The sequence below is a fragment of the Botryllus schlosseri genome, chromosome 4 (genome assembly GCF_051294905.1).
Source record: "Botryllus schlosseri isolate E-star chromosome 4, Bs_hap1, whole genome shotgun sequence".
Classification (NCBI taxonomy): domain Eukaryota; kingdom Metazoa; phylum Chordata; class Ascidiacea; order Stolidobranchia; family Styelidae; genus Botryllus; species Botryllus schlosseri.
This window is the reverse complement of record NC_137239.1, coordinates 21,246,736-21,272,603: the sequence shown is the minus strand read 5'-3', so window position 1 is coordinate 21,272,603 and position 25,868 is coordinate 21,246,736. Positions and strand designations below refer to the sequence as shown.

The window sequence follows — 25,868 nt, the reverse complement described above, 5'->3', positions numbered from 1 at the left end:
TTTTCATATCGCATGGCTTTTTCGGAAACTTTAATGAGATGCTATTACAGTCGAAGTTATCGATATGTACTTGTAACAGTACAGAAATATATTGGATGCACAACTTTCAATGATGTGAAAATTGTAGATTCTACTTATCCAGGTGAATGTAAAAGCATTTTGATAGGTGTTGCATTCTATTTTCAACATCCGGCGAAGTTGAGACGGGTTCGCGAGTGACGTTGATAAAGTGGAAATACATTTGGAATACCCTGATTTGATTGCGATTAAGTAGAATTTTGCGAACAGCAAGTGTCAGAAAATAGCCTCATGTAGAGTGTAGAGAGGATCATTCGTGTCATATATATAAGAGGGTGAGCTGGACTGGTCTATCATTCCCCAAGAGGGAAGTTGAACCTCGTTGATTTTACGCCAAGATTATTTAGGTTAGCGATTGTGTAAAACTACCGACGCAATTACTTGTGTAATTTATTGAAAGCAATAAATGGGCATTGGCAAGGGCATGGAGAGTGATGTCAGGTATCATATGAAAGTAAATCTTAGGAAAGCGAAATTCAGCTCACAGTAGGCTATTATATCGGATTGGTAGCAGGTGACGTACCAATAAAATTTACTATAGATAGGTGGCTCCGTCACGAGGCAAATATTTTGACGAACACACCTCGAAATTCTCATCCGTATATCATAGTCAATACAATAATTTCACTCGCGACTTCAGTTGCACGATGTCGATAAATCCGCCATCGTTTTGAACCAATGGAACTAGGGTTGCATTTAAAACAAGATGCTGTTAAAACACTTTGTTTGCGTACTTCCCATCATGATTTAAACACTTTTTCAATAAAATTATGTCCTAATTGTCTGAAGACTTTCAGAAAACCATGTAGTATGAACCTTCGGGCGAGTTGCAACATAAATAGCCGACATATGCGATAGTGAGTAATTGCAACCCTCGAAATCGTTGTCTGTTCAGCAGCTATAACACGCAGGCTATGTATCACTTGACCAGAAAGAATATTGTGACGATGATGATGACCTCAAGCCGTAAATATGCTTCATGTTCATGTAGTACTGATCAAAGCTATTCTTTGGTCTTTTTAAGACAGGGGTTGGAAATCTTTTTGTCAAAGGAGCCATATTGGAATATTTTCAGTCATATTTTCATCTGTAGTGCCCAAAGGAGCCATGAAACATTCGAAATTCAGTACATGGGATTCCTCGTGCGTTTCATTTTTATGTGCTTGTTGGTTACGCTCATGTTGCTCACTATGCGCTTGGAAAGACCAGCACTCTGAAATCGTAAGACTTACTAATGGAATTGAATCGAATTATTGCCAAGGGGGCAAATCTGGCTAAATTATTGATAAAATCAGTGAACCAGTATACGTACCAAATGAGATGGACCATGGCGAATACCCTGCCGCTATTTTGAATCATTTCAATTTTATCTTCAATCACCTTGATAGGGGGCCGATTTTGCAAATCCCTCCATGGCGCAGGATAACCTATTCATATTGTTGTTGTCAAGAATATTTATGGGCAAAGGCAACGTAGGAATATTTTAATGTATTTTGTTCGATTTCTTGTCTCATCGCAGGCCACGCTATCTAAATTAGAAACACATTTCGAGAGCCGCACGTCATTCAAACTGGCACTTCTTTGTGGGCCGTATTTTGCCAGCTGACCGCATGTTACACCCCCTGTCTTACTGTACTGATGTGTGCCACACGATATATAGTCATAGTCAGTCTATAATCGTGTCATTGATTTGCTGTCGATTAATCATGTATTTAGACATAGCGGCATAATATTCCGCACAGGGACTGAATTTAAATATAATTACAGTATTTTGATTATACCCTGACATCCCCCTCGGGATCCATGGCATTGAAGGCACACAGTACGATGACAGCATAGCGTGACATGTTAACATCTCGTTACCTCTATCACATGGCAAAACGCGTAATAAAATGTCACCGCAACATATGCTGTCTCCTTGAGTTAGTTGAGTTTGGCATTTAACACAGGCGACACCTAACCCTGGCGTACACCTTCCCCTTAAAGCGATATGCTCGAGAGTTTTGATAGTGGCACATGCATGACGCTCTCTCTGGCGTTCGTGTTGCGCTGAGATCCGGATATTCGTATTGTTCTGTACTAACACCGCACCAGTATTATCCCAATAGTCATGTGCTTTTTTTGTTACTAATCTATCGTATATACGGTACATTGAAGTGATTGCGGTTTCATGCGGGCGATATAATGCGTAGGACGATGTTGTGCTTTCTGGATTTACTAATACGCAATGTCATCAATTGATCTAACAGGTGTGAAATAGGTTTTGGAAATTCTGCTCTACAAATGGATTGTACTTGATGAAACTAAGCCTTTTAATTGTGGTGTAGTACGCTCAGCAAAATAATTTTCATTGGAATCAGAAGACCGTTCTATACACCAAACACAAGAAAGGAAAGTCGTTGGATCTGAACACCGATGAATTTTTCCCGTTTCACTTTCATTGTTGTCTGCATCTGTTCGTACGCGTCTAAGACAGAGGGTAAGTATAGACGTTAGATTCGAGTAGTGGTTCTTAACGGGCGGCTGGACGGCCGTAAGGTACCGATAGCCGAGATTTGATGGCAGCCACCTCCGAATGCGTGTCGACTCTCCTCATATTATTTATTTATTCGTGGTATTTAGGGCGGAGATAGTAAAGTCAGTTGATCCGGGAGAATGCTAATAATGTGAATAAAAACTGCTGATCGGGACGCATTTTAGGCGGAGATAATAAAGTTAACTTATCCGGAAAAATGCTAATCGCGTGATTAAATACTGGTCATCGCGACGAGGGCTGGGCAAAATGATTCGAGTACTCGAATCTGTATCGAGCTTTAATTCTAATGATTCGAGTCGAGTAGTAAAAGTCGATTTTTTCGAGTAATGAAATTAGACGCTCCTCGCCACTGAGAGCCGATTTATCAACGTGAATTTTACTTACGATACTATTCTCCACTGCCGGAGCCTTGAAACCACAATTGGGCGTATCGCTGCATACGAAACAGATAGTATAAAGCCACGAAGGTTACTGGAAAAACTTATTTCAAAGTCATAATCAACCCACAACATTGTCACAAAGTGAAATGAAATCGGTATGGTCGAAAAAATACCCAAGTATATTTAATGTGATGGAGAACTGGCTTTATATTCTTTGTGGACGCATAAAAGGTGCATATTTCAACTTTGACATCTTGCGCACTGTTATTAAGTCATAATGAGTGATACTCGGATACTCGACTCGACTCGAAGCATAATGAGTGATTCAGAATCGAATCACTCAGGTACTCGAATTTGCCCAGCCCTAAATTCGCGACGGATAAAGTTGGAAAAGGTCACGCGCGATGGTTAGCCGAGGTGTCCCGAGTTTTCAATCAAGCGGCGTTATCTGTTGCATCATAATGCGAAAACGCGATAGCGATACTGCCAAGTGCCAGTCTATAGGTCGAAATATGATCATCACCGCAAAATGAAAGTCGTGTCCAATTCGTACGGTACAGCTACGAAACGGACTGTAGAATATTGATATCACTCTGCAATGGCGGGTACATAATTCGTTGATTGTTTAGTGAAGCTATTACCTGCAGACAATTGGCACGGTCATTATCGGAAATATTTGTGCGTAGGAATGGTACGCAGTGAGTGTACGCAGTTTTTATAGATAACTTTGACTACTAGTTATCTATAGTTTGTTCCGGTCTGTTAAATCATGAGATTAACAGTAACTTTATGCGCTGCAATGAACCGGTTTCCTTAATCCTGTGTTGATAAATCCTGATGAACGCGATGATCGACTTTACTGCTAATCAAACTTCGTTATCTCAGCCGTTAGAGTAGTAACTTAGGACGTTTAATCGATCTGTCTCGCTTCGAAAACCACGATTAGTCACCCGACTAATCTAATTTAGCAGATAGTCAAGTTCTAACTGGTCTAGTACATAAGAATATAAGATCATAGTAGTTACGCACAATTAAACCCACATGCAACAACAACCGCGTTATTTCCAGTTTACCGGTGTTGTCGATATATGTGTCAGCTTCAACATTGATGTGTGTCGGAATTGTATGCTTTTGTCGACCAGTCGGCATGGACACTGGACAGTGGTTTTGAAGCCATTTCATAGTGTTATTGTAGGAATCCCACTAGGCTCCACTCAATTGTGGAAGACATAATGGATGTACCGCTATCTGTGTTTAGCGAATGCCCCCCCCCCCCCCACCTCCCGACCGTAAACTTGATCCTTCCACGAGTTTACACCATCCCTAGATATGAGATTAGATGAATAATTCGAGCTGTAGTCATTCACCATTTCGATTAAAGAGTAGTCATCGCAAATGCGTGACATTGTGATTGTCCTAATCAAAAAAAAAACACGATTCGACTGTGAGACAGGTCGAAGGCGCTCCGCTCATATTTTGTTCGCTCTCAATTTCAGCAACAGCCACGCTGCTAGTGCAGGTGTCCGATTCGAATGCGACAGGCGACGAAATCGAGAAATTTTTAAACGAGGCGATATCCTTCTTTCGTACCCTCAACAATATTACCGCGCGCATTGACGGTGAGTATAGCAATTAGCATTGTAGTATATGATCGCCTACCGTGGATGATCTGTGATCATTGCGTGTCAATTGGTGCTTCGAGTTTGCGAGCATCGATTAGCTTGTGTGGGGTCGCTTATCTAGATTTACATTTGCATTCAGTGTCCAGATATGACTGACACAAACCGGCAATGGATGCTTCTTTGGTGCGTGTGGGACTGTGCGAATCCACTGGATAATTTTAATATTCAGTGTTCCATATCCGATATATCGCTGCATCTAGCCCACTATTTAATAATTTTACTACATCTCGGTTTACATTGATATTTCCGGAACCCATTGATTGAAACATAAAATACTGTGAAAAAGAATACGATTGATTTGAAAAGGCACGAATGTCATGCATTTGATTCGACCGATTTCTAACATTTGTTGCGATTTGCCAAGTGCATATATATTAGCATGAGGCGCGTTTTAGTAACTGTATTAGTTTGTAGAACTATATACTTTCTATGTTATGTGTGTACTCCATTATCAATGCACATTTACATAATATTGCATATAGTAGATGTAGATTAATGGCATTCATTTTCAATCGAAGCTGCAAAAACACTTGACCATACTCGTACGTCCTCTGACGTAACGACTCACCTGAAACCGAGTATCACTTGAAACATGTCCTAACACGGCGATGTGTTTAGATGTTAACGAGTGCGAAAGCTCCACTCTGAATAAGTGCGCGAAACACGCAACATGCACGAATCTAAACGGGTCGTATCGCTGTGAGTGCCCGTCTACGTCAAGAGATGAAAACCCTTCTTCGCCTGGAACTAATTGTACCGGTAAGTAGCCTATCGAAAATCTCATGTTGCAATAATACCAATGTATACAAACGTAGTCGTCTGCTGCACCGTTGTTGTTGGCTTCAGGGATTTCGCCATTAAATGGTCGCTGATGTATTCGTAATAGTTTCTCACGCACCAGGCCTCATTGCCATCGGTTTGACATATATGATCTGTGTTATATATGAATCGATTTCAAATCTACTAGTCGATTTGTGTCAATGAGTTATTGCAGTGCTCTTCAACCTTTTTCGACGTGGTACACCAGTGGTTCCCAACCTTTTTCGACCCATCGCCCCCTTTTCAAGGTCAACACCGATCATCGCCCCCCAAATTTTGTGCACCGAAAATTCGGCATACAAACTGTAATCACCGGCGGGTTGACTAAAAAAAAAAAAAAAAAAAGGTCATCTTTCTCCGCTCAGAACTGAAAATAACGTTTTTTCTCTCCGAATAGCTAGGTGGATGACTAAAAAAAAAAAAAAAAAAAAAAAAGGTCAGCCGTTTTGACGCGTCATCGCCCCCCTATCGCCCCCTTCGCTACTTTCGCCCCCCGTCGCCCCCTTTGTCCATTTTCGCCCCCCTATCGCCCCCTTCGTCATTTTCGCCCCCCTAGATCGCCAAATCGCCCACGTTGGGAACCACTGTGGTACACCCTTTTAACGTTTGCTCAAAACTCGTACACCCCTGTTCATTAGGGGTCTTCAAAAATGACTTTTTTTCTCAAATCGTACTGGCTACTTGATAAAATTGTTAGGTTACCTAACTTAAGCCTACACACCAAATTTGGTTCAATTCCAACCAGTAGCCGCATTGCTACGGGAGAAGAAAGTTTCTATTTATTATGTAAAAATAAATAACGAAAAATTTGAAATTTTTCTCTTCACCCCATGAAAGTATTAAGTTGTCTATAAAAACGATGTTCTTCAAATTTGGTTCAATTCCAACCAGTAGAAGCCGAGTTATTGCCGTCAATAAATTTGGATATGAATAAAATAGTATTTAATCACAGAGTCTATTCGCAGCCAGATAGGCCGCCCGCCACGCAAATTGGAATTTATTTCGTGTCAGCCCAAAAACAGCATGGCATTACGAACGATAATCAACCTAAATGTAACAGTATTGGGGAGAGAGTAGGTAAAGCTACTACTGCAGAATCGGTAATTCAGATCAGCGATGACAGCAATCGCATCAGCCTACTGCGTATCAGGCATGCGCCACACCACACACAGTCGATAGTAGCACATGGGTCGCAAGAGATGTCAGTAACTTCAGATCGTATGCCGCTATACACAGTCTATTGTCGCTAATTTGCATCACTAATACCAAAATACTAAATTGCAAATGTATGTCGAAATATTGGACATAAAATCGGCATTTTAAAACAAAAGTGTTTCGATTTCAACATTGGTATTGCCATTGGTATATTGCCGAAGGGTAAATGAATAGGAGAAATATTTGCTTATGACATCACAATCAAGCGGTGTACAGTATTACACTTGAGATAACATCGTACCATATTGCTCATTAACCTGTGCGTCAAGCTGTACTGATCCATAAACCTGCCTTTGTGATAGCTAGCCATCGGCTCATTGTAATTCGGATCTGGTACACCCCTGTACACCCCATCCGAGTGGCACACCCTTTGAAAATTCTAGTACACCCTAGGCCCTAGGGTGTACGACAACCCCGGTTGAAGAGCACTGAGTTATTGTAGTGACAGCAGGTAGAGTAATAACAAATTCACTACTGACATGATGCAATTCATGCAGGCATATCTCTGTTTTAAGATGCAGTCACCCGGCCATTTTTGCGTGCGTTCATTTGTTTTTCTTTGTGACTATTCGCGCGGGTTTTATGACAGAATCAAAACAAGAAATTCTCTATATTAGTGGAATATGTATGTACGAGATGTAAAACTCTTCGAGACTCTGAAGGTGTGCCACCTGCCCTGCTGTATGTCGATTAGAGAACGCTGAAGTAAGGCATCAAGCCATCAACATAATCGAGGGGCTAGCATGTTTCACGCTAGTTTACGCCATCTACTGATATTCTTCATTGCGTGATTATAGCTTTTCGGAGTGCTCAATCTTATTACCTTGCTGCAAGATTTCGAATGCACATCATCGGAGTGCAGAGAAGGACATTATTTTATATTCCGTAGAATACGAAAAACTTGCATATAGACCAGGGGGATGGGCTATTATTTTTCTCCGCGTGCCAAATGAGAAAAAGAAATATGTTGGCGGGTCGAGTCAGAAATTTTGGAAGATACACTATACAGCGTAATGAGTTTATTTCTAAATTGGAAGCAGTGAATTACACGAATTGGTGCTCAGTGGATGTGTTGATATTGGGGAATGACAAAGTGACGGTCAATTACCCAAAATAATATTTATTTGCCGTCATATTTTGAAACAAGGTTATGCATGATACATTTTAAAGTCTATTGAAACCCCTATCCACGTTTTTCTATCAATACTTTAAAATGTATTTGGAATGGCCGAAACAACCGGTCGTCATCCCCCCAAACGTTGGTCTTGAGCCCCCATAGAGTTCTAAACCAAGCTCCAGGGGGCTTCGACCCCAGATCAGCCCCATCGAGATGCACGATGCACGAGATGTCTTGTATACACCAATTGGCAACGTTTATGCCCTAATTACGCAAAGCGCGGAATTGTTTCATGATTAATGATTCAATCGGTCAATAATATTGGTAATTGCTTATATATTGCTAAATTTTTTACCTCTCTCAGCCCAGGTAGTGGCCTACTCAGTTTTACCGCTAGAGCTGAGTGAGGTACTGTCTTGGAAATATTCGGGAGAGCCCGTTGGTATAATTTCTTCGTTACATGTTGGTATTTCGTGACCTCCCGTCTGCTATGTAACAAGATATTGAATTCGCCAAAGCGTACCAAACTAAAAAGACGCACCTGATTCCCAATTAGTATTTCTTCACTGGCAAATATTGCCTTTGGACAATTGGACTCCGTGATTTTCGGTCAACATAAGGGCAGACCTTTTTGGCCAAGGTTTTCTCGCTGTCGAGCTTTCTTCCCTTTACTTAGTTAATTTGATCAGCAGTTGCAATTGCAGTGCCTTCTCGGAATCCCGTGTTGGCCTTAAGTTCATTTATCTTGGTGCGCCGTGGCGCGGTAATGGCTAACGCGGAAATGCCCAATTCTAAAAACCATTGATCTCTAAATCGCGCGGAGCGCGGGAAAAATTTGAATGACATTGCATAAATTTTCAAAAAAATACCCTATAATTTATGTTCATTCACGAAATAATTTTGGGCGCCCGTCGAGCTCGCCACCCAATTGGGGGGTTTGGGGTGCGGGAGTTACGGTCCTGAGGATAATATCTAGCTTGTTGTCTTGGTAGCTGGTTTCCAAGACGTGTGCACTGTGCAGCTTGCCGAAATGGCCTCGTTGTTTAGCCAAGGTTGCAGTTATTAACCATCTTAGAATATCAACTTTCATCTTTTTTTGGACATCCTTTATGGATGGTGATATATTCATAGAAATGATGAGCACTGATTCACTTGTTTTACGAATTATGGATTTGGAAACACATCACGTAACAATTTGAAACACAGACCTTGTAATGCGTAATGTGACATCACGGTATGTTAATGAACAGGCTTGATAGTAAACGAATTTGTTAAACGGATACCTGTTTTACGGATCAGGTATTTGGTCGGACCCGGCCAGAGATTGAACCCACGACCTAGGTTACAGAGATGGAAGCGGGCCGGGTGAGCCGGACCCGAACCCGGCCCGAACCCGACAAGTTCAGCCCGAACCCGGCCCGAACCCGACGGTCGAGTTTTGAGCCCGTTTCGGCCCGAAACCAAGTTCAAATAGCAATTTTCAACTGTTGCGAGCAAATAAGCTGATATACGATTCAAATTTCGAGCTTTCCAACGCTTTCAATGCTCTCACTTTGTTTTCTTTCGATAGCAATCTTGCATATGGCAAGAGAACTTAATATATCTGAATGAGAATACGCTGAAAACAGCTCCACTGTTAACTTGGTTCCACCATCCTTTTTGCAAAATGTGAACTGTATTAAATGGTTCAATATTAAACTAAATTAAAGAAATGAAGGAATGAAATTAGCCAAGATGAGAAAAAATAGTGTGTTCAAAATACAAGTCAACTGTCATCCATACAAAGGGCGTTGCATTCACACGTTATACGAAGAATTGATTATTTCAATAGCCTCAACCATAGGCGCTGAACTCTAATTTTCCCTAGGTATGCGAGATCGATGACGTCACAAAGGGATGACGTCATAGTGCGCCAGAATTGGCAAATTAGCCGACTCGCAAGCGTTCAATATCACCTGGCACTTGTATATGGTGACAAAATTACGATATGATTAAGCAGGCCGCGTAGCCAGCTGGCCGTTTGCTGAATTGATTGAATCCATTTCAAATTTACCAAGGTAGCATCAGTTTATTATGGTTAAGAACATGCACCAATGCCGATAATACAGCGATCGGATCAGCATCCTTGTGTAATATACTCGACACATCACGCTACCATAAGATTACCAACGCGTGCGACTGTGTACTCAATTAGCCAGCTCGCAATCTCCGCAACATATTCGCCAACACACGCGCCGACAATCGGGAGATTTCAATCACTCCGCCTCGAGAACAAACGAATACGCATCTTCGGCGACGGCTAATAAGGTTGCAGGAATTATTTTCCCAAATAGAAAGTCTGTTCTGGACTCTATTCATTAGTGACTTTGATTTCATAGGAGTTGAAAGTTTCAATATCAAGAGCCTGCAAGACGTTTAGCGTTAGTCAAAATCAATTACGCCGCTGTCTGTTCACGGTCAGTATGTATTTCAATCAATTCCGTCCATGTTCATTGCTCAATGTCTGAGCCAGTCTGACATCACAATCACAGAAGAAGCGATAGTTCCGGCCGGCGCATAAGATATCATGTTCCTTCACAGCAGGAGATGACAATCGCAACATTTCGCGCATATAGAAATTGACATCTTTAGTATCGAGTTCTCGGTCTTGTTGCCTCGCGTTGCGTCTTCTGACCACTCGCGTTTGATCAAATATTCAGGCGCATAGCCGAGTTGTTATGGAGTGTGTTCTATAATGGAATCCGCATCGATTTCAGGTGGTTCAAACCTTTCTCAAAACTCAAGCCTTGACTCGCATCTTCTGATGGTTATTGGTTATGTTTAAGTATTAGCGGAAATCAAGTACGCATGTACGCACAAGTCATACATTTTTGCGGACATTCGATGTCAGTAAGTTTCGTGATATCAATCTTTAATCACAACCGAAAGATAGAAGCCAAAGCATGCTAGGCCGGAGACGCGATAGTTAGGCCGGCAATGATATACTTCGAACCACGCAGACGCAATTGTGTAGGCCAACGATGTTATCGTGCGCAGGCCAGTGAGGCCTATTGCAGATGCGATTCATCAAGCCAGCGGAACTAGACCTTACGGAAACGCGATAAATCAGGCCTGCGACGATTGCGCCCGGTAATAGATGACCTAATTTCGCAATCATCTCAGCGTCGAGATCGCGTTGCGTTACATTGCGCACAAACGATTCTCGCAAATTGGAAACGCGCTTCCGGCTAATTGGCCGTGGCCGCGCGCAACACTGATAAAATACGGACAACTGAATTGTAACTGAAGGACGGAGTTTTGTTAAGCGCCTGAACGTATTGCTGCCGGTTTACTTACGTGTTCAGCAGCACTACGAAACGCTTATTTCTAAATCGATCAATTCACCTGCCAGACAGTAACAGACCAAACCGAATTCTGGGTATGCCGCATACCCAAAAAAATTCCTAGGTATGCGCGGCATACCTAGCATACCTGAGTTCAGCGCCTATGGCCTCAACAGTTACTGGATACAGTCGGGTTCGTCTCTCAATTTGTAAATGGGTAATGTATTGCATCTTATCAATTCGTTCTCAATCAATTCTCTATTCTCTATTTTGGCTGGTGACTATATCAACGTAGTTTACCAGTTCTACGTATATGTGAGCGATACAGCGCCTTCTTGCGTGTATATTCAACTCTATATTCGTTTAGCGGTTCAGAATCAGGGATCACTCAATATGTATTTCAGACAGCTAGCAAAATGCAATGATGCAATCATGCCTCATACTTGGAAATGGCAACTTGACTTGAATTGTGACTTGACTCGTGACTTGACTTGACTTGACTCGACTTGACTCGAGTCACCTCCAACGAGTGACTTGACTTGACTCGAGTCAGCTTTGAAAATCGATTGACTTGACTTGACTCGAGTCTAAATGCGCAATGACTCGAAATGACTCGTGACTCGAAGGTAGTGACTTGATCCCAACACTGCTATATAACAATACTACCGCTGTCACATAGCCTAATACAATATAAGTTAGTTTCCGTATAGACCTAAAGCAATTCACCATGGACGACAAAATCACTATGGCGCATCTAAAAGCTTTCTTTAATAAATATTAACACCGCCGTAACACATCTATCGATCAATTCTGCTGTGCCACAACGGAAGCCGTCGTCTCATCACATGCTTCTAGCTGTTCAGTTCTGCATGCCTCATCGAAATTAAAACTAAATTGGTAGTAATCCAGGCTCCAGCATGGTAATCCATCCATCCGTAAGTCATGTTTTCGTCACAATGTGGCCTGAACAATGATCAATGTCTGGCGTATTTGGGACACTTGTTTACTATATTTAGCTGACATTGTTTCATTATTCAATCATAGTCTTCGGGCCGTCTTATAATGAAGTTTATCTGGGTTCGTACTTCGTATAAAATTTATTCACAGATATTGCCATACTTATACGTGATACGGTATTGGTGTATCTTATATGTAATTGTGCCACTTTCGAACAAAATTGCAAATAAAATTTGTATATGAAGTCAATGCTTTTCGTAGTGACTATTCGGCCCGATTCAATCCCGATAATTTTTATAACTTTGGGCCCGAACCCGGCCCGAGCCCGGCCCGAACCCGGCCCGAACCCGAAAAGCCCGGCCCGACTTCCATCTCTTTACCTACCAGGAAGCCCAACGCTCCACCATTATGCTATCTTGTCGCCTCGTCGGCGATAAACAATCGTTCTCTCTGTACCAGGGTTTTAACCAAATCACGAGGTTCCAAGTCACAAGTCAATCTCACTTTTCTGCTTCTGAATCGAGTCAAGATCAGTCATTTTCAATTCACCACAGCGTTAAGTCCGAGTCTGAGTCGGGTAGCAGAGGGCCGCGTCCCCGTCATAGTGGTGAGACTCGAACCCGAGCCCAAGTCACTTTATATACTGTTCAGTTACTATTTCAGGTCATGTTCAAACCCCTATTTTCCAACTCTGCCTGAGAGTTATCGAATGTATGAGATACCGATTTCTTCACTCTGTTCACTCTTCACTCTATGGCCATGTTCTTTGAATACCAGGCAAAATAGACGATATACGAATAATGAGGTAACTTTACAATTATTTTACAAATAAATTGCAATGAAATGCCTGTCTTGGCTGTCCCAGTCTCGAGTCATATGACTTCGCCGAGTCTCGCTCAATGACTCGAGTACAAGTCGAGTTATTACAAAAATTGACTTTAAGTCCAGTCGAGTTATCACAAAAATTGACTTAAGTCGAGTCGAGTCACCTAAAATCCCTTCTCGAGACGAGTCACTTCAGCCTGCTCTGTACGAATGGTAATCATTACGAGTTTTAACAGATATTGACGAATGTAAAGAACAGACACACGTTTGTTCCGAAAACGCAGACTGTTTCGACGTCATAAACGGATATGTATGTTTTTGTAAAAGTGGATACATCGGCGACGGACGAAACTGTTCAGGTATGCTCGGATTTAAGATATTTTGCATCCAGCAGTGCCGCTAAGATGTGAATGGTATCGGGTTTATCTCCGATGGAATACGGTACGGATTATTAGATCTGTATACAATATAATTAAAGACGACAACAGTGGTTTTCTAGCTGAGTGATGGTACCCATTGGTACGCATTTGTGCGGATAAAAAAATTGCGTTGTTAATGACAAATTATGCATCTTTTTCGCTTTTTCTGACGTGTAATAATTCAATGAAACTTAATAGTACAGTACAATGGCTGTACGCGTTTTGCCGTTGCGACATATTTGTTACCAACTGGTAGGGTGTCGCGCCGCTAACCGTACCTTTTGCAATAATTTTGTCTCGTACTAGCTAGAGTTAAATTAATATTTGCCAGCTATTCTTATTGCGTAATCACATTTCTGGTCCGAAAGCGGGTAAAAACACCTGGTCATCCAAGAACTAGAAGTTCCAGTACCAAATACTTATTTGGCTGAAAACGAGAAAAGGAGTTGTCTTCTTTATGAGTCGCTGGATGACCTTGGAACAAGAAGTTGAGCCTGACTGGCCTGAAATATTCAGAAGCAGCCGAGTCATTGATACGCCGGTAGCTTACTTGTTTGACATGTGAATAAAAAACTTTAAATCTCTTCAGTTTATTTTGTGTAATAATTTTCGGTTGGTTTGTGCGGATGAAAGTTTTGCAAAAATATAAGTTCGGATGGTTCTCAGAAACGTTACACTCTCCTTTATTCCCAGTGGTTAACATCACTCATGCCTGGAAACGTTTGAGGCAGTACTGCCAACCGAGGCGTTCCTATTTTGATCACTGCCTCTCTGATTAACTTAGTATCGAGCGAACTTTATAAAACTCTTGAAATACCCAAAATACGAATGTTGACGAATGCTCTCATGACTTTGATTTCTGCCCCGCAACCACCAAGTGTATCAACACCGTTGGAAGCTTCTCCTAACGAAAGACTTGGGCTTTCAGAACTCACGACAACAACGCAGACCACCGCAGTCACATCCAGCTTCGTGACGCCGACAACAAACGCGGAGGCTAAAACGGTGGAAGCACCAAGCAGCGATACGCCGACAGTTTCAGATAACTCCCCCACGCCAGCACCTGTTATCGAATCAACCACTCAATCCTTGACATCAACTAAAGACGCCTCGACATTTAGTCCGTCCGATGCAGGACGCATCGACACTACCCCACATTATGTGGTTACTTCAAAAGGACAAACCACAATGAACGACGTGGATAGCACAACGCAAGATCAACTTTACCCGGAGGTTTCTTCTTCTGGGACAAGCTCCGAACTTATTTATACTACAAAACAGACTCGATCTACTTCATCCGCTGCTAGCAGCACAACAGCGGCGCCGTCGAAACAACCCGACAGTCCCATTACAACACCTGAGACCATTTATACATCAACACATATGGCACCAGCCACAGCATCAAGTCATACTACCACAACGACCCCTTTACCGGCTACAGAGCCCTCGAATGCGCACAGTATGGATACGGGGTCCACAAATAGCAAGTCAGATGCAGCTCCAACGGTACCTACTACAGAGACTGTGCCAGAGACAACTAGCACACAGCAGTTTACCGCGAATTCCGCAGGATATGTAGATCTTACCACCCAGGCGACGATGCCAGAACTCACGGACAGTACAAATGTTTCTGACGTAGTAACTAGCGTAGTCACAAGTAATCCAATTGAACATGTCACTAGTGAACTACACATAACGTCTCGGAACGCGAAAAACAACTCCACACAGACAACCACCAATGGTTCAACAGAGAGTACTACCTCTACCAGGGACCAAAAAACCGAAATCCCTGTTTCAACAGAGCGGTTAGTTACAACGTTCAACGGTACCGATTACATACCGGCAGAAGCCGTGTCAGCGAGTGTGACTACTGTTGCTACAGCCTTGTCCGACACCACCAATCAACACATCGAGGAAATTTCCACAGCTTCTACTGATACAAGCACGAACGATAAGGCTACAACACAGAATACCGATACTACCCAGCCCCCGGATGCCGACACCACAACTACAACTATCACAACAACAACAACCACATCTAAAACGCCCACTAGCATCGGTGTAACTACGTCAGTACATACTACGGCTCATACGTCGGTTCCAGTCAATAGTACACAGTCGAATGACTCTGTAAATGACAACACAGCTACGCAGTCTACGTTAAGTATGACTACACAGCCGTCACCTGCAACTACCACCACTGTAGCTGAAATCACAACCACAATCGCCACGACTGTATCGCGCACGGAAAGAAGCACATATAAAACTACTGGCACAGCGGACACTTCGACAGCAAGTGAACGATTGACATCAGCCGAGACTACAACCGGCACTTCGTCTTCGACGGACTCGCAGTCATCTGCACAAGCCACCACTAACGCACAGCTATCGCGTTCGTCCACTGGTTCGAGTACAGCCACGGATATAAATGATTTTGTGCCGAGCTCTACAGGAATTTTTAATCAAGTAAGTGGTCTCTAGCCTGAGGTTGTCAATAACGAAGTAGTTTTACTTTTTTGAAGTACTCAGGTAGGCTTTGCAAGCATTCTTTTCAAACCACTTACTTCAGTAATTTTCAGAACTAGTTTCATCATGTTTTTGAAATTGTTACTTCTACTTGTAATTAAGTAGAAATTCTTGGCATTTCATCTACTCCTGCTTGATAGTAGCAACGCAGACTATTTCGACCAAATCTGTCCATAGTCTCAAGCTAATATCGAACCTATATGGTACTATGACTGCTACTGCAGACCAGAGCTGGATCAATTGTAATTTGTAATTGAGCTGAATGTAATTAATTACATTGTTTCATATAATTGTAATTGTAATTGTAATTAAAGCACTTCTATTTTGTGTAATTGTAATTGTATTTTGATAAAAATTTTGCTCAATTACAATTTCAATTGCATTGTTATGGAAACCTGACAATCACAACATTAAATAATCAATCAATCAATCATTTATTCGTCACACCAGTGAAAATCCGGTACGGACCAGTATGACGACGAGGGGCCTTAAGGCCTTAAGGCCTTAGTGCACAGTCGCCACCTGTAATAATTAGCCTATTTACATCAGTGTTCTATGCGTTCCGCGTTATAAGTAGATAATTCAGCCATGCTAAACTGTTTCCCATACTTCAGTAGCAACAGAAAACTTTGTGAATTACATTATAGGCTAAACCAGTGGTTCTCAAACTGGGGGGCGTGCCCCCCTTGGGCGGCGTGAAAGCATCTGAAGGGGGGCGCGAAGCTCCGGTACCACCAAATATTTTTCAATCCAACAAGTGGAAGCGGAGTTATTGCTGTCGAAAAATTTGGATTATCAATAAAATAGTATTTAAAGTGACCAATTCTTTAATTATTTATTATAGGTGTGCCCACCGTAAATACTATTTTATTCCAATCCAAATTTTTCGACGGCAATAACTCCGCTTCCACTGGTTGGAATTGAGCCAAATTTGGTGAACATCGTTTCTATAGAGAACCTAACACTTTCATGGGCTGAACAGAAAATTTTGAAAATTTTATTTATTTATTTTTATATAATAAATAGGAACTTTCTTCTCCTGTAGCAATGCGGCTACTGGCTGGAATTGAACCAAATTTGGTGCGTAGGCTTAAATTGGGTAACCTAACAGTTTTATCAAGTAGCCAGTACAATTTGAGAGAAAAAGTCATTTTTGAATATCCCTAATGCGCATCAGCAGCAGTGTATAATTTCATGGCGAGTTTACTGCGTGTGACTTCGTGATTGCTGATGTGCAAATTTATTTTCGCCGAGTACATTATTTATATATTGCAGGTAACTACTGCGAGACCCCCAGTTCCGCTACCAAGTTACGACGGAAATTCGACAGCCTACCTAAACGGCATCAACACATTGCTTGCAACGTTGAACGCAGGTTGGAACGATACAGCTTATCCCTCTCTGGGAGACATCTATATTGCAATACTTTTCGCACTCAGATCCTACGGAAAGATTGGACATCGGTGACGCGAATTCGGCTGTTGACGCTTTCCAGGATATGCTCTTGGGTGGGAATACCGGAGTGAGTTTCGCGGATTCTGCTGCTGGAATATTTAACGCGTTTTCCGACGCATCAGTCGGTAAGTAATAGAGAACCCGCGATTGATCTAACTCAGACAGTTATCGTTATTGATAAATACACGTTTGACTTGGGCGCTCCTGAATTAACTCAACCATTACCGCCATGGCATGTAGCACATATCTTTAATTGACAGCGGTTTGTATAATCATGATAGATATGGTATGTCTCATGATATTTTGTAAGGGAAATTAGTGGATTCGGTGAACATATGAACAAACATACCTTAGTGGCTTTGGATGGGTTGAAACCTCGAAGCTACGATGTATCCATGCCTACAAATAGCTCGATTTCTGTAATCCGAAGAAATTGTGGCCTTGTGTTGCTATCATATAGTTCTGGGCATAGCGAATCCCTTAGCGGCTTAGCCTACTCAAATCCGTGCCGAATATTTATTGTAATGAGCCGAGTTGAACCGCGGGAGTCTGACTTTTGGAATACCAAAACATAGGATACGCCCCTCATGATGAATACCATTTTATGAACATGAATTATCGGTTCGAGATTTTCTTCTTTACACTGAAGCACTGAAGCCTATATTGCCTATAGTATAGTATCGATAACATGTATGAGGCTTTTTGTGGTCAAAGTATCGCCTATTTTGTGTAGCGACATTGTGATCAAGCACAAACGTCAGAATTAGGGTTATAAAATATGACAATATTCATTCTGGTAAGTCGAACTGTCATTGTACACATAATTATTGATTGAAATCTAAAAATTATAACGTTCATATTCATTAATAATATGTATAACAGTAGCTCTCGAATATACTCGATTCCGACTGGAATCTGTCATGTACTCGGTTTTAGCGGTCGAAATTTTTTGTCTGTACCTATTTCCGAATAGCTCATATTCTAATCATCAAACGTGGCGGTATGCCCCGTTCTGTTTCACTTTTCGAAATTCTATTCACGCGTAAATTTTCAGAGGGTGGCAAGGTGGTCGTCAATTCCGAGCAAAGCGCGAAAATCACCAGATTCCTATCAAGCGCGTTGGAGAGTATGGAGTTACCGGCAGGTGGTAAATACACCAAAACCGAGGAAAATTTAGTATTAGAAGCGCAAGACGTTGACTTTAGCAACACGGGTACATTTAATCCTGAATTCACATAAAATGATGGCCTGCGAACGCATTATTTTCATTTAGAAACAGCTGTATTCAATCCGTCTGCGGGCTCGGTGGTTTTACCGAGAGCTTTTGTACTAGGCTCGGATCAAGTGTTATCTCGTAACGTGAGCATTGCATATATTTCAACGAATCATTGCTTATACTCAAGGATACCTTTCTTGATACAGGCAGCATCAACGCAACGCCTGGCTTTCACGCAGTACACGGACAGTCGATTTTTCGCAACTGCTAATGTTGGTTTCGTCCCCGCCGGTGGCGATCAAGATTTACGCGCCTTCAGTAAGGCGTCTTCGATCATCAATACGCCGGTTGTTGGGGCGTCTGTGGGTGGCCGGAGCGTCGTGAATTCGACAGAGCAAGCCACAATCAAGTATGCGTCACATAATAGTATTTAGCACATTTCATGAGACTTACCTATAAAATATATAGCGACTAGATGTGATCTGCGTGAGTGGTGTCCTACACACGCGTAGAAGAAAAGTGGGCCGGGCTATACTAGTCGTCAGATGACTAATAAAGGACATCGGACTGATGTAACATAACCAATATTGACCAATGTTCTCAAAGCACAATGAATAATAAAACGACAGCGACAGCCTACAAAATATAGGCTAGATTCCCACTCTGCTGCGGTAAATGATATACGACCTATAGTATTATACAGTTGAGAATTATATTGAGACCTTGAGGTGTGATTGATATCACGCAATCGCTATTGTTATTATCATGTCACTGCAGTACTTATCTTATTGCTTCAAAATCAACGCCAGCACATATAGCCATTGTAGACGCTTAGCGGAGTTGTCGGTATGACAATTTTGAAGCCTTCCATCATGTCAAACCGTGACGATCAGTTATCAGAGTGTGCATATCATATGGCAGTGTATAGCGAATTCACACTACGACAACAAAGTATTAATTAGTTACCATTCATTTCAGACTAAACCTACTAATCAGCGATGTGGTTGAAAACCAGCTCGAAAATGGCACCAAAGAGGTGATTTCATTCACCGGAAGTCCGAAATGCGTTTGGTGGAATTACAACACTTCCGACTGGTCGGAGTCGGGCTGCGTCTTGCAAGGCTTCGAGAATGCGACCGTCACCTGCCAGTGCAACCATTTGACAAGCTTCGCCGTTATTATGGTAGGCGATCATAAAGTTTTTGACTGCCCTCGTATTTTGACTTTGTGTGCGTTAAGACCGTGGAGAAAGCTGTCGAAGACGAAGTATTGGAGTACTTATCGTATGTTGGCGCCGGTTTGTCGATTACCGGATTGATACTGACAATTATCACATATTCAATATTCAGGTAACCATTAGATTCAATGTATGTTGAGCTATTTCTCTACGTAACGTAAATCTGAATATTGTGTTCAAACTTCAAAGTGATGAAAGTAGCACGTTCGATACCCGGGTAGCTACACAATTTCATAAATTTGTTGATCCGCACTTCAAAGATACGCGAATGCTCGGGAATATCCTGATATGGAAATACTGACAGCATTATTACGGTCTTCTCCTCTCACCTTAAATATCCTTCGCATTTTGTTTTATTATAAGCGCTCCTCGCGATTTGAAAATGTATCCTCGTCCGTGGGTCACTATATTGAATTGACATACAGTTTTGACGCCAGGTGTTATCCATTTATTGCTAGCGCAAGAACAATATACATTGTGCGGTGTGCCTGTTATACGCGTTGGTGAATTAAGTATTATGATCAACTATACATTGGGTTGAGGACTGTGGCTCAGTTAACATATGAACACGTTCTATCTGACAGTGATCTTTATTATTGATCCAAATTTGTTATTTTAGAATTAGATGTATTGAAGGAATTTTGCGGAAATTGCAATCTTAATTTTGACAGAATCCGTTAAATTTAGAAGTATTATTTATGAATATAACTCTAACATATCCGTACAGGCACGTGAAAAATAATTTAGTACCAGGCTATACCTGGTAATAAAGACAGACTAGACATTTTCACTGATTTTCGCTATCATTTAGAACGCTTAGAAAATCAAGATCGAAGCGAATCTTGCTTCATTTCTGCGTGGCGCTTTGCTGCGTATACATAACATACGTTCTGGGAATCGCCGCCAAGTTACCAGCCAACCAAAGTCAATGCATCGCGGTGAGTACCCCAAGTCCACCGCGGTATCAGAGGGTTGAGTATAGGCGCATATATGCATATGCGTACGTGTATGATGCTCTAAACTCGCCCCATTATTCTTTACAATGAAGGGTTTGGTCAGACCAGTACATGATTTGGAATTCTAACTTATCGTCTGCGGTGGTCGGAGCGGTTAGCTCTGCTACTCAAGTAGAAGTAGAACTAACGCGGTAAATTTATACTCAATTACAACTATGGAAGTAGCAACTTTCAAGACATGTCAAAACTGCAAGTGGAAGTAGAAAGTAGTTTCGATAAGTAGATTTCGCCTCGAGGACGCGAGTAGGTGAGACCTACTTTAGTACTCCGGAAAAGTAGAAGTACTTCGTTAATGACCACCTCTGCTTTACGTTGTCTCAAAAATGTATCCGTTATCGACCTTTATATGATGGAGTGGATCTGGTTACCACTGAAAGCAATATTCATCTTCCACTAGAGTCGGATTTAATATCACTGCTTCAAATACACCAGTGCCACATATGAGTGACAGTAACATTACGAAATATTCTGTTTTCAGTCGGGATTTTTCATGCATTTCTTCACCCTCGCCGTTATGGCGTGGATGTCTGTGGAGGTGATCGACATGTACATCATGTTCGTCAGAGTGATGCGGGTTTCATTCAACAAGTACCTGTTAAAAGCCGGCCTGATCGCTTGGCTTATTCCATTTGCGTTGGCTTTAATTCCGCTCATAATCCACCTAGCTGCGCCAGGCTTGAATATCTATCCCACATTCGAAGCCGGTAACACGGTGTAAGTACAACGTAGCAACCTGCACTTCAGATTCATAAATGTACAACCCGTTTCCGTATCCGCAGGTGCTGGCTTGGGAAGGCGGGCATGCTTTACGCTTTTATCATACCGTCGTGTATCATACTCATGGCGAACCTCGTACTGTTTACCATTGTTCTTCGTAACGTTACTTGCAAACGCGGTCGCGGTCTTGTCGGGCGGATTGGTCGCAGAAGCGGTAAACATATAAAGGTATGTAAATGCGGATGCGGAATGCTTACAACTGTAGGCCTAATGTTCAGTTTGGTCTTTATCTACTCAAACGACATTATACTCAACGTGTGTTGATTAAATAATCCCCCATGTGCTATTCGAGAAGCTTGACAACTCCGCTGGACCCCAACCTGACTTGTAATCACGTTACTTACCTATTCAGGTTATACCGCTGAGGCGTCGTCAATGTGAACCACAGGTTTACAATGTAGGAAAGCAGTTTAACGGTCAACTCAAGTTCACTTCTATTTCCATGCTGCTATATACGCTAACAGCAGTCAAATTCCTAGAGTAAATCTGTTACTGAATCGAAAACAACACAATTCAATGGACTATGTTTGATTAAAATCACACTGCATCCAATTATCTTTATCCTTAACGGATTCCAAACCCGGATATCGAAATGAATTGCACAAATCACTCTCGATAAGCATTAAGCAACGAAGTCGAATCAGAAAAGACAGTCACGCCACGATAACAATATCGCCACCAGAGGCGCTAGTTAGCTATATGGCTTACTGACAAAACGAACAATATAACTTGTTACAATACCGCGTAATGTGAGGATGTGTACACAATGCGGATTGGTTTTGCAGGCAAGTCAGCACGTGATTAACGCTTTGGCGTTGCTGCTTCTCGCCGGCCCGACGTGGATTATCGGGTATTTCATCAATGTCGAGCCCGTCGAAGACGGCGTGTTTCGAAGAATACTGTCGTATGTTTTCGTCATTCTGAATGCTTTCCAGGTGCGTACACTGCACAGCGTGATTTCATTACTCTCTATTTTGTATATAACAGTTTATTATTTTCGGAAAAGACTAAATTTTGTCTTGAATTCAGCACAACTGTCTGAGCCGTTGATCAGGCTTTGTATAAGTGATCGGAATATAGATCGATGCTTTGCTTTATTATACTCCATTTTGGTGGCACTTGTCACAGGAACTGCGTGAAATGGGCCACGTATCGTGACAAGTGACTATATCTTCGGTGATCGTACCTGTGTACAGTCTCGTTAGCCATTTTGAGTTATTCGCGAAGCTACATCATGCCATTGCGAGAGTACTCACCTCTGATCACCTGATAAAAGTATGGGACCCGTTGACCGAATCTACGGTTTGACACTTACTCGAGTACTTTGTAGACCTTTCATTTTATACTTCACAGTTGGATTAGTTCTGGCAAGTATTTGAAATCCTTACTTGTAATTGAAGAGACTCAAGGAGGTACAAAACTTCAATATACAATTTAATTATAAATTTATATTGGAAAAAACCCGTTTATTTCCGGCTGGCACTCTTTGGGGTAATCGTCAGCAACTAGTGAGAATTGGAAAGAACACAATCGTTTCACCAAATATGAGGTCACCGGCCTCAATTTTCGAATAACTGATTGCTCGTGTACTAATTTTGGATGATACGTTAAAACATGATTTTCTCGAGTACAGAAATTATACGCTTTTCGCCACTGAGTGTTAATTTGTCAACGGGAATTGAAATTACTATACTATTTTCCACTGTGGTAGCCTTGAAACCTTGATCGGCCGTATCGCAGCTTACAAAACACAGTAAAAAGCTAAGACCGTTACTAGAAATACCACATTTACGAAGTCTTAATCATTCCGCGGCATTGTCACATAGTGCAATGAAATCGGTATGGTGAAAAATACCAAAGTATCGTTAATGTGATGGATAACAAGCGTTATATTCTTGGTGGTGGCATAACAGGTACATGTTAGAACCTTGTCATATTGCATTCTCTTATGGCCTCATAATGAGTGGTACTCGAATACTCGACTCGACTCGAAGCATAATCCGTGATTCAGAATTGAATCACTCAGGTATACGCGATTTTGCCCAGCCCTACCAACGACACGGAATCTGTCATCTCGGCAATTTTCGCATAAACAGAACCAATCATCAGTTGTTTGCCAATGGCAGAATTGATGGCCCTTGCCTGTTCTGATTCAAGCTTCAAGGAATGAATAAAGAGCGTCCTCTTATCCGAGCGTGTTGCGCGTCTTTTAACACACAGGGACACGCTATTTTATGCGGTTGGCATTGAGTAGAAATTTACAGCGTCAGTTCATCTTTAGTTCCAACGCTTAGTACTTTGGCCGTCGTTGCTTTTACCGCATTCATGACTGTTATGGCTACGCATTTTCTTTTCAGGGATTCTGGATTTTCATCGTATTCTGCGCGCGTCCGCCTTCCGTAAGAAGAAGATGGATGCAGCTCATCCGAAGCGGAAAACTCGACGACAGGTCACACATTTATTCCTCAACCTCATCGCAGAGACAAGCAACGAAACCCACCACCATGAGCCCCCGCACCAGCATTTCTCCAGCCGTCGCCCAAACAGTTAACGGCGCAGGACACGACAAATTATCGGTGGCCACCACAAGTTCGAATTCGTCTTCGAACTCGAATAACTCGAGGGCTAAAATACTAGTAGACAACTCGGTAAGCCCGCACGACTCTCCTATCTCACAGCAAAGGCTGTGGACGTCGAATACGCAACCCGTCTCTACCGCGGACACCAGAGTCGCAACCGGTAAACGCCGACAGCATTCCGTCTCGTCTTACGGGACCGTCAGCGTTGCTAATTCTGAGATCAGTAAAGTTGTTACGATATGAAGTAGCCGCAAATGATTCGCATGTCGGATTAATATCATGACAAAGCTGGTAGTCCAGTTAATACGGGCATATGTGCGTGTCCAATGAATGCAAGTTCGAATGGTGTTCATCAACCAGAGATGAGTGGGCAATATATAAGCTGGGCACGTCGATGTTTGTGTGTGACAGAATTCCCTGAACGCAACTACAATTGCAGAGAAGTGGGTTTGCTCCAGCGATATTATTCTCTTTCAAATTTTCTCGTGATTCGTGAGAACTTATTACGGGATCGTTAATTTTCTGTGTTTATGTTACTCATTTCTGTATTTCATATAGATAGATATATCATATGTTACTGATATCATCATATTTCTTAAATGCATCGGACTGATTGCTTACTTACAATCTCTCTTCAAGTTGCAACATAATTTCGCGGGCGGTTTTCAGCTGCTGGACATTTAACTGTAGCTTGCGCGAATATGGTGTTTGCATGTGAAATCTCGATTCCTTGATGTTCTGTAATTTTTATTCCAAGTCTTCCGTTGTCGTGACTGTGCTTCTTTATGTTCCAAGTTGTGTATCGGCTGCCTAATTTCTTACTGCTGAGCAATCAACAATACTGAGTAATGTGAATATTGTCAAGACTTTTGTAGGATAGGTTGGTTATGGACACACGTAAGTATTGGTAATGATAGTTCAAATTGGCGTTCATATTCTGTTACCACTTATATTGCATGGCGTTTCCGCAACGGAAAATATTTGATGCGAGCTGGCCTTAGCAGGCTGAATTCTTAAAACTGTCAATTGGAATAGCGTGATTTGCAGTGTGGTTGCATTTTTCATCACAGCCTCCTTACGAGGCGACAGCAGTCTTTTCAAAATATCGAGTCATTCGGTCTTACGTATGCATGGGCAGGACACATCTGTAACGCTTATCGCAGTATATCCTGACGACACCGATTTCGGGCGAGGTATAGGCCTACTCATTTTATGTTTATCTCAATCATATACAGTATACATATGCGCTTGTAGAATTATAACTTGATGAGCTTGATTGCTTGATGAAGGTTGACTGAAAAATTAATTTCCGTATGATGTGCTGGAAATACAATTATGAATGTCACAAGTGTCTCGCTGTATCGCAGGCGGTCCTTGTGAAAGCAGGCCACAGAATGTCATATTCCCGTTGCGTGAGATTGTCTATGGTTTTCATATGATCGCTATTACGGCTCCACTACTTGTAGCCAGGGCATGGTATGGTATGAAAGTATGGTATGGTACGGAACGAAATTTCGGTATGGAATATGGAAGAGTGCAGGTATGGTATGGTATGGAAACTTCCCAAGTATGGTATGGAATGTTCTTTCCATACTTTCATACTTTTTCCATACTTTGGCAGTTTTGCCAGAATCATGGCGATGATCCTACTTTCGATTTGTCAAATTGATTGCATACCTCAGAAAATCGCTCACTGCCTATGTTAATATCT

The 25,868-nt window shown here is 41.9% G+C and overlaps 1 protein-coding gene across 2 annotated transcripts; it reads left to right on the top strand.

Annotated features, from left to right (window-relative positions):
- The first annotated feature begins 1,745 nt into the window (after nucleotides 1-1,745).
- LOC145437409 (uncharacterized) lies at nucleotides 1,746-25,016 on the top strand. Of its 2 annotated transcripts, XM_080314621.1 has the most exons (18): nucleotides 1,748-2,557; nucleotides 4,491-4,613; nucleotides 5,295-5,435; nucleotides 13,169-13,291; nucleotides 14,280-14,515; nucleotides 14,585-15,817; nucleotides 17,153-17,252; nucleotides 17,317-17,457; nucleotides 18,387-18,545; nucleotides 18,606-18,691; nucleotides 18,755-18,957; nucleotides 19,527-19,731; nucleotides 19,788-19,897; nucleotides 20,597-20,723; nucleotides 21,280-21,515; nucleotides 21,581-21,746; nucleotides 22,364-22,513; nucleotides 23,936-25,016. In XM_080314621.1, exons 1-18 carry the CDS (start codon nucleotides 2,494-2,496, stop codon nucleotides 24,398-24,400), a joined length of 4,068 nt encoding a protein of 1,355 aa, XP_080170747.1. In that variant the 5' UTR covers nucleotides 1,748-2,493; the 3' UTR covers nucleotides 24,401-25,016. The 2 variants fall into 2 exon arrangements, with proteins under 2 accessions (XP_080170746.1, XP_080170747.1); XM_080314620.1 differs by having other exon boundaries at nucleotides 1,746-2,557; nucleotides 14,280-15,817.
- Nucleotides 25,017-25,868: the final 852 nt, after the last annotated feature.

What these genes read in the sequence shown, in the direction of transcription:
- LOC145437409 (XM_080314620.1), top strand. Translation starts at nt 2,494, where the DNA reads ATGAATTTTTCCCGTTTCACTTTCATTGTTGTCTGCATCTGTTCGTAC. An exon ending in GTACGCGTCTAAGACAGAGG is followed by an intron (nt 2,558 to 4,490) that starts GTAAGTATAGAC and finishes TCTCAATTTCAG; the next exon opens with CAACAGCCACGCTGCTAGTG. An exon ending in GCCTGGAACTAATTGTACCG is followed by an intron (nt 5,436 to 13,168) that starts GTAAGTAGCCTA and finishes GAGTTTTAACAG; the next exon opens with ATATTGACGAATGTAAAGAA.